Source organism: Sceloporus undulatus, chromosome 2 (assembly GCF_019175285.1).
Source record: "Sceloporus undulatus isolate JIND9_A2432 ecotype Alabama chromosome 2, SceUnd_v1.1, whole genome shotgun sequence".
In the NCBI taxonomy this organism is placed as follows: Eukaryota; Metazoa; Chordata; class Lepidosauria; order Squamata; family Phrynosomatidae; genus Sceloporus; species Sceloporus undulatus.
Genome location: NC_056523.1, coordinates 325,178,119 through 325,190,715, shown reverse-complemented (window position 1 = coordinate 325,190,715; position 12,597 = coordinate 325,178,119). Strand labels below are relative to the sequence as shown.

Below are 12,597 nucleotides of genomic sequence, written 5' to 3'. Positions count from 1 at the left end.
TCTTCGGTACCACGTATACTTACTGCTTACTTCCCCTAGCCTGTATTTGATTGTGGTAATTTTTCCTGTGTTCAAGTCGTTTGGTAAGATGTGTGTTTTTACAGAAAATAGTGAACAAAAATTGACTATTTTTTAAAACCCTGAGTCTTGTACTTTCTCCTCCCACTGAGCCTTGCCCCACTCTGGTCCATCTCCCTGCGGAGTTTTCCAGCAGTAAATGTCTTGAATGTCATGCGGTCGCGTTTCTGCCAAAAGGTAGATGTTGGGGGACAACGGGTTCACCCAACGATACGGTGTCAACTGGTGTGGCCCAAACCTGGGCACCTCCTAGTGATGCCCCTGGAGACAAGCACTGGACAGAGACCACCATACTGTTAAGCACTGGCTGAGAGCTGTTAATGTGCCCTGTTCAATTATTTTCCTTTATAGCCTAGGGGGCATGCACCATCTTCACTCTCATGCATCTGCTGAACTTAGTTCTTCCCCCACTGCTTCATACGTGGGACTAAAATGGCTTACAAATTGAAATGATTACATTATAGTTTAAATGTTTAAAAGCATATTACAAAAGCAATAACATTAACAGATCAAAACTATTCAAGACAAATACTTTAAAGGATGGAGCAATTAAAATAGTACAATTTAACAGTAAACAAGCACCCACTTTAAAAACCTTAGCTTTTCTGCATGCTATCAGATTTTTTTAAAAATAATAATAATTAGAATCATGAATCAGAGAATCATAGAGTTGGAAGAGACCAGCAAGGGCCATCCAGTCCCCCCCCTGCCATGCAGGAAATCCAGATCAAAGCATCGCCTACAGATGGCCCATCCAGCCTCTGTTTGTAAGACCTCCTAAGAAGGGAGACTCCAGCTACGCGCGGGCTGGCAGAGGGGGGGAGCGCTCCGGAATGTGTTCCACTTCGACAGCCCTGTGCCTTTCAGGTGGTTGCGCGGATGGTTCCTCCGGGTTTTGTGTGGGTGAGGGGTTGGTGATTGGTTCGTTGCTTTTCCTGCAGGCGTGCTTCCTTGTGTTCTGCTTTGTTTGGGCTCTGGCGCTATTTGGTTGATTTTGTTTTTTGTTGTGGTTGTAGGTCCTGAGTTGTGTGTTGTATGTGTGGTAGTTGTGCATTCATCTCGGGTTTGAGGGCTTGCTTGGTGCGTGGCGCGGGTGGTGGTGGGTGGGGGGGTGTGGGGGGTGGTTTTTGGTGTGTGGTGGTTTTTTCCTGGGCTGTATTGGAGTTGGGTTTGGTTTGTATGTTTTGTCGTTTCGGTGTTTGTTGGGTTATTGCTGTTTGGTGGGTGTCGTTGTGGTCTATTTGTTTGTTTGTAGTGGACAGGGTTGTTGGGGTTGGAGTGTGTAGTGCTTGAGGTTCTTGTTGTGAGTGTGATGTCTATTCTTAGCGTTGTAGTGTTGGTTGCGAGTTGATGGTTGGGAGTAATGTGTTGTGTGTGGGGGAGTGTTGTTGATGTTTGGGGTGTGTGTGTGTTGGTTGTGTTTGTGGGGTTGTTGTGTTTGTGTGTTGTGTTGTGTGTCTTTGTGTGTGTGCTGGGCTGGGGGGTGCGTGGTTCGTATGGTGGGGCGCGCTGGTTGTGTGGGGGTGTTGTGGGTGTTGTGTTCCCGGCGTGGTGTGGTGGTGGTCTGCTGCTGTGTGTGGAGGGGTGGGGGGGTTTCGGGTGTGCGCGTGTGCTATGGGGGGATGTGGGGGGGCGGGTGGGTTTCACTGGTGGCCTTGTTCAGCGGTCATGTTAGTGCTCCCCGTCCGTTATGTGGGAGTGACGCTGCCATTGTGCGCTAATGTGTGGGTGTCCGGGTGATGGTTGTGTAGAGATTGGTTGGTTGCTGGTTGTGCCATGGTTGGTATACTAGTTTTTTTTGGTGCGAGAGACGGGACGTCAGGGTGGGTTAGTATTGGCAGCATGGAGGTGGTGCCGTGGACAGGGCGAAGTATGGATGGCACTTATTGGTTTCTGTGGTATGCTGTTGTGGGGTTTCGCGGGATGTCGAGAGAAGAAGACTGCTATGGGTTATTGGGTGTGGCCTATATGATCGCTGTGGTGTCTTGTGTAGCTGCAGCATCGCCGGTGGCTTCAGTGTGTGTGTGTGGGTGTCTATCTGGGCCGTGTACTCCTGTGCAGATCGCCTGTTGACAGGTTTGTCTCGCGTTGCTAGCGCAGTGTCTCCCGTTGCCTAGATGTCGTGTTTGCGTGGGGTGTGTGTGCAGTTTGTGTGTAGTTGCCGCCCGAGAGTGCATACCGCGGTGTGTGTGTTTCGCGGGCTGTTGGAATGGCATCGGGTTGAGCTCCACACTGTCTAGCTATGCTGGGGCATTTGATTAGTTTGATACTGTCCTCTATGTTGCATCCCGCAAGTTATTGTCATCGGTGCGAAGTTTGATAAGGATGTCCCCCCACTGGGTGGTCCCCCATTTGTTGGTTCCTTCCAAGCATTGTCATACGTGACTGTTGAACAGGTACTTGGCCCAGGAAGAGCCCGTGTGGAGCGCGTCCACGGGGGTTACTTCTCTCCAGATGAAAAGGGTGCCTTGTTGAGGGGTGGGCAACCCTTTGGGGTCGGCGGGCCACCAAGTACAAATCCACTGAACGGGTGTGCCTTGTCCACCACCCACATTTTACAGCTTGTTTGGTGAGAATGTCATGGGGAAACCAACGCCTGTCAAAGGCGCTTGACTGGAGATCATAGAGTATACTAGTTGCCACAGCAGGCCCTCATCTACCAGCTGGTAAATTTTTATCAAAGAAGAGTTAGATTTGGCTCATACTTTGTTTCTCCTGAAACCCATTTGACTTGTTTGTGATTATGGCATGCGTGCTAGATGTTCACGAAACTCGCTGTTTAATGATCTGCTCCAAGCGTTTCCTAGTACTGATGTCGACAAATAATGATAATTGTTGGGATCCCTCTTTTTGCCCCTTTTGTGAAGATGGGGAACAAACGTTTGCCTCCGCCCATCTGCTGGGATCTCTCCTGTTTCTCCAGGAGTTTTCAAGATTTAGGCCAATGGCTCCGATATTACATTGCCAGTTCTTGTAATACCCTTGGAGGTACTCACGGGTCCTGGAATTAAATTCCATTTAGGTTTACCAGGTATTCCGGTGCGATCTCTTACTTATTCCTGCTGAATTCACCTATTCTGGCCATCTGCTCATTAATCCTCAGGTTAAGCACCCTTTGCTTTTCAGAAAGAAGACTGAGCAAGAAGGTGTTGAGTAATTCGCCTTTCTCTGTCTTCTGTGTAGCATTGTGCCATCATTCGCCATGCAGTGGCCCTACCGTTTACGTCTTCTTCCGTTTGCATGCGGACCCTATCAAAAAAGCCTTTTTGGGTGTTCTTAACCTCTCTAGCAACCTGAGTTCTTATGTGCTTTGGCTTTTTCTCGGACCATATCGTTACACTGGCTAGCTATTTGTTTTGAATTCCGCTGTGGTAATTCCCCCCATTGTTTCCATTTCGTATACATGTTCCGTTTAAAACATTGTGACTGAGCTGAAAGGTTCCTGTGTCATCCATCTGGGTTCTTGACGACACCGATCCCATGTTTCTTTCCCTCACTGGCACTGTTTTAAGTGGTGCCTTCATATCTCCCTTGGGAAACGCCATCCAGCTGAACTCCCTTCTCTTTTAGGATTCCTGACCGGGGATACCGCCCCCAGTTTTCTCTAAGTTTACTGAATCCGCTCTCCTGAATCTAAATGCATGTCTGACTATGCCTGGCTTCTCCTTTCCATTGTATAACAAACTCCAGGAGAACATGTCACTTCCACCTAAGGTCCACCACTTGCACTTCATTAACCAAGTCATCCTTGTTGGTTAGATCAAAATCTAAAATAGCTGATTCCCCTTGTTTGCCTCTTCCACTTTTTGGACCATGAAATTGTATCCAAGCAAGTGAGGATTTTACTAGACCTTGAGATCTGCTGAGTTTGGCTTCCATCCACACATATGGGTATTTGAAGTCAACCCATCACTACTACATCTCTCCTTTCTGAGTTTTTGTCATATGTTCTTAGAAAGGCATCATCCATTCCTCCGTCTGACTTGGGGGTCTGTAGTAGACTCCCCCATAACATTACCTTGTTTTTTTCCCTGTCCCTTTAATTTTTTATCCAGATGCTCTCCACCTTGGCTTCCAGGATTGATGTCCTGGATCTCTTCCCTGGTGTAAATATCTCTGACATATAGGGCTATCCATCCTTATCATCCTCCTTTTCCTGTTTGGCCTTTTTTCTCTTGAAAGGTTATACCAACCCTCTCTATTCACATTCCATCATGAGACTCATCCCACCAGGTTTCAATTGATGCCTATTATATCATATTTGTCTTTGTTGTACTAGATTGAAATTTCACAATCGTTAGCTATTCCCCCCCCCATGCTCTGTGCATTTAGTGTAGAGGACATCTAAGACCATTTTCCCTTTACTTGCTGCTGTGTCAAGTTCTTTTGCCTCCCTAAGTTGGGTCCTTGCACTGTTTTGTCTTGTTCCCTCCTCTGTCAGTTTGACTAATATTCTCCAGCTTTTGGCCTTCCAGAATACTGTCTCCCTCTCCCCCATACTCAGTTTAAGCCTTCCTATCAAATTCCTTGAGGCTATTGGCAAAAATGTTTTTGACCACTGGGTCGTGAGATGCAACCCATCCCTTGCCAGAAGTCCCCTCCTCATGAACCGCAAACTCATGGTCCAAGAATCCAAATCGTCATTTGCTGCTATCCATCTAGCAGTCACAGTTTCTTTACATCCGCTAATTTTACTTCTCTTCCCCTTTCCTGTGCCATGCCCTTCGACTGGAGCAAATGAGGAGATGACAACCTGTGCATCTACCTCTTTCAACTTCTACCCAAAGCCTCATAATATCCCTTATGTAATATCTGAAGGCTATTCCTTGCGTATCATTGGTTCCCACATGACCAATTAAATACTGTAATTACTTGTAAATTAATAAAAAAAAGCCCTTAAATTATTAATCTCTGGACATGGAAGTTAATTGTCCTCACTTTAGTGCACTAAAGCCTGCTGTGAATTCTTATTTTTCATCAATTCTTAAGGAACAACATAATAAGTGTATAAGCATGGGTATACACATGGGAAACGGCCTGAATTCTATTGCCTATCCCAAATGAAATTCATCCCATTGAATAACTGTTGAAATGCTGAGTCACATTTGTAGGTACATCCCAATGATTTTAGTAGGTCTGCTCTAGTTGGAAAAAAATAGTATTCAAGGTGAAATATAAATGATTAATTAGAATCCCACACCTTAACAGGAATTATTAGCTTTTTTTTGTGGTTTTAATTATCTGTAAGTTTTTTTAGTTTGTCATATCTAATGGATGTTACTATTTTGTCTGTATAACTGTAACGTGTTTATGTCGGTGTTTTTAAATTAGTTTTATCACTTCTCTTGCTGTAACACTGCTGTGATCTAATTTTGGAATGCTGTTGTTATTATATATATATAATAATAATTAATAATTATTATTATTATTTCATTCACATGTTTTTTTTTTTTTTAAAAGCATATATCTTTGCTATTGTGTGAATTAGAAATTTTACATATTAAAAAAAGAACAAAAGTTAGCTTTCCAGTGTGAATTCAAAAGGCTTTACTCTGGTGGCATCCATAGTTTTTTGTGGGGTTTTTTGGCCATGCTTCCCTGTTCCTTAGAAGAGTTTATTCCTTACCTTACACCAGCATCTGTGGCTGCATCTTCAGAGAATGCTGGCATAGCAATAGTGGTAGTTATCTCGTGTGACCCTAAGTTTAGGTTGCGAGTGATTTCCTATTCATTCGTCAGGCCTACGTCAGGACTCACCTCTTCTCGAACTGCTGCCCCCATAGCCTGAAAACCCCACACAACACACTAAGAAAGTGAGACCTTACCTAAGAGTAATTCTATTGACTATTTTTGTTCTCTTGTGGTACTTGGTATTGCTGCCCTCCCGCCTTTGTCATCTCTGAATATCTTCTTGCAGCACTGAGAAAAGTATCAGTAATGATCATGGTGATAAGAAGCTCGGGCGTGGTGATTGATTTCCTTCATTCTGCAGCTCTTTAGCTTTTCCCACTGAATTTTTGGAATAGTAAGATGGAAGGGAAAGCTATACAGCAGTTATCAGAATTTATATGGAATTTCTGGATTGCACTAGTTGATCCCTGCGATTGTTTTTGAGCAATAAGGATTTTTGGGGACAGTTACGGGCATATATGTTTAACAAGTTGGTTGGTGTTTAGACAAGCCAGTGAGCTTGGATAATAATTTAGTTTTAATATTCCTTAAGCACTGAAGGGTTGTTTTGTTTGTTGGTTGTTGTTTTCATCATTTTTGTCCCACTCCACTTCTATGAATGAGAGACCTCCAGCACTTCTGGCTGACATATGAAGTGAATTTATCAGATATTGAGCACATTCCACTCGCCTACTCTGAACCACAGTGAAAATATTAGAGGAATATCCCGGAGAAAGCTACATTGTTCAAGGTAATTGTCACTAATTTCCACTCTAGCCCATTTTTCTACTTTTCAAAATATGGGTTTTTTTTGTTTATGCAGATTATTATTCCCTTGAATATTTCTAAACTTGCAGACCCTATTGCCTTTTGCAAGAGACTCCTGATAAATTGCTCTGATTTTAAATAAACACGACAGTATGTATATCTGTTTTTTATTTTGCTATGGATGGAGACAGCCAAGACCCCACTTATCAGCACCACCCGCTCAGGGCCATGGCTTTCCATGAATGATCAATCCCACCTGTTAATGTGTTCTCCCTCTTTTTTACCAGAATGTGTTTGGGATTCTAGATTTTATTTATTTTATTTTTTGCGTTTTTTGATAATCTAATTTCGCATATATGTCCATAATGAGCCTATCTTGGAGATGGGATCCAAATCTAAACATGTTTCACATACAGCACCTTATGAGCTGAAGGTAATTTTGTCTAAGTAATATTTAATATTTTGTATGAGACAATATTTGTGTATAATGCCGAACCATTCAGAAAGCAAATGTGCATCAGCCACCTATGAAAAAAAGTTTTATCCGTATATTACTCACCTATAAGCCTGACCTCAATGTATAGAATCAAGGCAAGGTTTTTGGGCCAAATCATGGATTTTTGATATGAATCTACTACGGATAGGCTTATAAGGTACAACTTAGGGGCCATCCAGGATCTAATGATGAGCAAAGGAAACAATGCCAAAGAATTTTTACAAAATTCTATAGCATACTGTTGAAGCTCACACTAAAGATTGATGGATTGAGAAAATAGAAGAAGGGTCATGCTTCCAGGAACAGATTTTACTCTTGCCTTTCACCAGGGATAGTTCATTTCTTTTATAAGAGTTAAAGTACAGTACAGACAATAGTGTCCCGTTGCCATACGTGGCTCATATATGCGCGCTCCTGCTTATGCGACCCACATGACATATAACATGGCGTGTGTGCCAACCGCCACTCTTCAACACCCCATTGTTTTCTATGGGGCCCATGAGCATACACACACACTGCGCCATTACCGCCTGAGCATAAACGCTCAAGCCGCCAGTCGGAAGGGGTGGCACGTCCATTCATTAGTGATGGGCGCGTGCAACCCCACGCGCCCCACCCGCCGCCGCAACGCCGCACACATAGCCACCATTGTTTCCAATGGGTCGAGCATAGTCGGAATTTTCCTTACGTGCAGAATCTGGAACTGATCCCCGCTTAATCAATGACGGACTGTACACAGTATTTTCCCTTTGCGCGGGGTGTCTGGAACGGTTCCTTCCTCCACGTTAAGGTGAGGGTCCACTGTATTTACATTTAATTGACCCATGGGTAAGTAATCGACTCAGATTTTTTTAGGTCAATTTTTTGCTAAAATTTCCTTAGACTTACACATTAACATATACAGTAACAGGGTTAACCCAGGTTACGAAATTAATTCGTCTCCGCCGCGCTTTTCGTAACCCTGAATACTTCGTAAGGCTAAAAAGCATAGGCGCTTAATGGGGAAAAGCCGCGATTTCGTGTGAAATAGCGCCGAAAAGCAACAAAATTTTTCGTAACCCGAATAAACTTCGTAACCCGGAACAGTTTTTTTGAATGGATTTTTTTTCGTACCCGAAATTTCTGTAAGGCGGCGCATTCGTATCCCGGGTACCAGTGTAGTTTTTTTTTTATCATTTGTGTATTTCAGAATTGTATATAAGGAAGTTAATGTATTATCCTACTTTGTGATTAATGTATTTCCCTGTTATACTGATTAACCAATTCATTATGAAGACTTGCTCCTCCCTCAGTCCATCTCCTTGGTCCAGTCCTCGGAGGTTGAGAGGAAACTTGCTTGACCTCTACCCTTTCTCGTCACCTTCCCCTTCTCCTTTCGTAATCATGTCTTTTTTAGATTGTAGCCTGAGGCAGGGACCGTCTAACTAAAAAGATATGCAATGTAACAGCGCTGTGTAAATTTTCAGCGCCTTCATATAAGAAAGTTTAATAATAATTAATAATAATAAATAATCAACCTTTACCTTAAAAAAGTGATCTCTCTGTACATCCACTTGTCTGAAAGGTTTAGTGGTCTAGCTAAATGTGTGAGCCGATCTTTCCCTCTTACACTGATTTTCCATTTTTTATTGTAAGATGCAGATAGAAGGAGACTGGGTAATGTAAACATAGATACCTATATTTATTTCAGAGGCCAATTGTTTTTCTTTCTTTCCTCTTTATGAGGACAAATTGCCAACTTAAACAAATTAGGTCTTTCGGAAAGGGCATTAAATAGCATTGCCATCTTCACTAATTACTTAGGGAGGAGAGACTAATTGCTTTATGTTATCCTTCCCTTAGCATTCTTAAGTTTAGAAGATGGACTAAGGCATTTCCTTCCTTCCTTTCCTCTTCTCTTCCGTTTCAATTATTTTTGTTGTTGCCCTTTATGTGGTGCTGAGATATTTGAAGACAGATACAGAAATTTAATGATTTCCGGTGTTCTTTTCATAAAAAGCAGCACAGAGATCCATTTACAGAAGTAGGCCTTGGGCTATGGAAGGGTTGGGATTTGTACACAAGCCTTTCATATGCCTGTTGAACTCCAGCTGCTAGCATTCCTCATCATTGTCTGTGTTGCCTGGGGTTGCTGGGAGTTTGCAGTCCCACCAATATCTGGAGGGCCATACCACTTCCCACATTAGTCCGTCCCAGACATTTCCCTTAACATGGAACCAGGGCATTTATATTTCGGAACCTTAGAAAGCTTCCTCACATTTGTGATTTTGTTATTCCATTGAGACGAGAGTTGATAAGAATGAGTGGAGTATTTTATGTATTAACAAGTGTAAGTGCTTTATGATGATTAGAAGAAAAAATTACAAGAGGCAAAGGCAGACAATATCTCCCAGGAGACCTTGAAGGTCACTGTACCCCCACACATGCCGCGTGCACGCACCCACACACACACATCAAACCTTTTCTGGCTACGTATGCCTCAAAGAGTCTCTGGGGACATTTTTGCCCCAATTTTTTTTATTTTATTATTTTGTTGGTTATTTTGTTGGTTTTGTTTTGTTTTTTGCTCTTTAGGTCATTTTAGGTCCTGGAGAGCCTTTTTTTTTCATCAGGAAATCACATCCTGTTCCTGTCCCATTCTGGACCAAAAAGTGGCCTAAGGGGCAGCAAAGTAGTAAAAATGCCCACTAGAAGCCATTAGTGGGCATTTGGGAGTTAAAAATGTCCTTTTTTGACGCTTATGGGCCTGCAAAAACATATGCATGATTTTAAAACACCATTCATTAACACTTTTTGTGTTGTTTCTGCCTTCAAGTTGATTTCTACTCATGGCAACCTGTGGAGAGACACCTTCAAGAACCCCCTATCTTCATCTCTCTACTTAGTTCCTGGAAGCCCATGCCCCCGTCCCCCCGATTAAGTCCTCATCTGACATGCAGTCTTCCCTCTTCTTCTCTACCCTCTACCTTTCAAGCATTATTGTGTTTTCCAGTGATCATGCCTCTCATTATGTGGCCCAAAAATACACCAGTCTCAATTTTATTATGTTGGGCGGTTACAGTACCGCCCATTTGGGGCGGGCTGCACTCGCCCCTTCCCAGTGTATCGGGGCCTAAGCTGTTAGAACGGCAGCCGCTGAGGCCCGATCCACCGCTTTTCAGGCTGCGGGGAAGCGGCAAAACGCTCATCCCCGCAGCCTGAAAAGGGGTGTCCTTGGGGCTTCAAGCCCCAAGGACACCCGTGGCAGTGGGAGGAGGAGAAAAGGGCGCTTGGCCCTTTCTCCCTTGCTTCGCTGGGCGCAGCCATCTGAAGGCTGTACCCAGCGATGCAAAGCGGTGCCGCAACCAGGAAGGAGCTCCAAAACGGAGCTCCTTCCTGGTCCGCGGAAAGGGCGCACTAAGCGCCCTGGCGCGGAACGACGACGTCATATCCCGCGCCACCCGTATAGAGGCGGCGCGGTCGTGACATCGTCATGCGGCCCCCATGTGGAAGGGGAGCCACCATTTGTACAGACTCAGTCCGTACTAGGGTTAGGGGGGGTGCGGAAGCCAGCACCTTCCTAACCCTAGTACGGACTGACTCCGTACTTCATGACGGTGTGTAACCCGCCTTGGCTTCTAATGAGATCTCTGACTTGATCTGTTCAAAGGACCCATTTGTTTGTCTTTTTGGCCATCCATGGTATTCTAAGCACTCTTCTCCAGCACCTCATCTCAAATGAATTGATTTTCCTTCTGTCTGCTTTCTTTATTGTCCAACTCTTGCGTCTGTACATTGTAATGGGGTATAGAATGGCTTGGACATTTATACTTTTGTGCTCAGTTATATATCTTTATACTTGAGGAGCTTTTCTTGTTTTTTCATAGCTGCCCTTCCCATTCCTAATCTTATTTCTGATTACACCATTCTGGTCAATATTTGATCCTTAAGTACAGGAATCTGTAACATTTCAATTCCTCATTGTCTAGATTGAATTTAGGTACTCAAGCTAGATGGTCTGTAAGTTATTTTTATATTGCTACAAGATACACCTTTGTAATGTCTTTATGTGTTGTTCGTTATATGTGTTGTATGTGTAGGAAAATGCAAAATAAAATTATAAAAAAAATAGATTGAATTTAGCGTCTTGACGCCTTCCACCATTTATTATGGTATCATCTGTGTACCTTAGGTTGTTGATGTTCCTTCCTCCTATCTTCACTCCTCCTCCTTCTGATTCTCGCTCTGCTTTTCTTATGATGTTTTTGGCATATGTTGAACAAGCAGGGTGATAGAAAGTAGCTTTGCCTGATCTCCCTCTATGCAGTCAAATGCTTTACTGTAGTCTATGAAACACATGATAATTTTTATTTTCTGGAATTCTTTGAAGTACTCAGTTAGCCATCATATGTTTGCTTTGTGGTCCCTGGTGCCTCTTCCTTTCCTGAATCCTGCTGGCACCTCTGGAATTTCTCACTCCATGTATGGTTGGCGTCTGTGTTGCAGAATTTTAAGCATAATTTTGCTTGTGTGTAAGGTTAATGCTATGGTGCTATAATTGCTGCATTCTTTTATATCTCCTTTCTTTTGTATTGGGATATATATTGATCATTTCCAGTTTGTTGGCAATCTCTTTGTTTTCCATATGTTGGCATATTTTAATTAACACTGGAGTTGTTTCTGTCTGTATGCATTGTTCAATTGGGATATCATCCATTCCTGGTGATTTATTTTTCCTATTTCCTTTATTGCATCTTTTTCTTCCCTTTGTAGAATTTGGGGTTCATTTTCATATGGCTCTTTGTTCCATGTTGCATGCATTTTCTCATCTCTTTGGTATAAATCTTCTGTGTGTTCGCTCCATCGTCTTTTTATTTCTTCTTACTCCTGTATTATGCTCTTATCCTTGTCATAGAGCATAGAGCTCTATTCATTAACACTAGCTGAGAATAATTTTCCAGGGTTTCAGGTTAGTCTTTTTCTTACCTTGCTTGGAGAAGTCAGGTATTGAATCTGTAACCTTCTTCATGTAAAGCAGGTGTTTTACTTCTCAGCTACAGAGTGACTGAGGTGTCTCCATCAGACTTGAGAGAATTTGTGTGGACATCTTGGTGTGTACAGATTTCTGGACTGAATTTGGAGTTCTCTTTCAGCCCCATCTTTCCTGCTTAATTTAAAAAGGATTCAGAAAGATTCTTGGAGGGCCTTCTTAAGTTTTGCAGCAGCCTGAGGAACAATGGCAACCAACATGGAGAACTAGTTAAGTGTGTGAGCTTGATTATATGGGTATATATATCCTCTTCCTTCCTCCTTGTAGCTTTCTCTTTTGGGGGTATCATACTGTGTATGAACCTATCATTTAAATCAATCTTTCCTAATTGTGTCTCTCCTGACATTTGACTATAGTTCCTACCATCTCTGGCTCTGGACTAGTTTGGAGGATAGCAGATGGAGTCCATCAACAACTGAGGCCCAGATTTGGAAGAGGCTACTTTAAAGTTTTCAGACAAAAAAGAACAGTTTTATGTTAGTTTGGTATTGGGTATCAATAGTACACCGACACTGGAGAGGACAAAATCTTAGCTGACAAAACTTACTTTCTCTAC

General features: G+C 42.9%; 1 protein-coding gene across 1 annotated transcript in view; it reads left to right on the top strand.

The window, feature by feature from the left end:
• PIK3C3 (phosphatidylinositol 3-kinase catalytic subunit type 3) overlaps nt 1–12,597 on the top strand; it is a 157,635-nt gene that overhangs the window by 51,092 nt on the left and 93,946 nt on the right. The window contains 2 exon segments of the mRNA XM_042452907.1: nt 2,533–2,541; nt 6,405–6,499. Coding sequence (XP_042308841.1) covers nt 2,533–2,541; nt 6,405–6,499 — 104 coding nt within the window.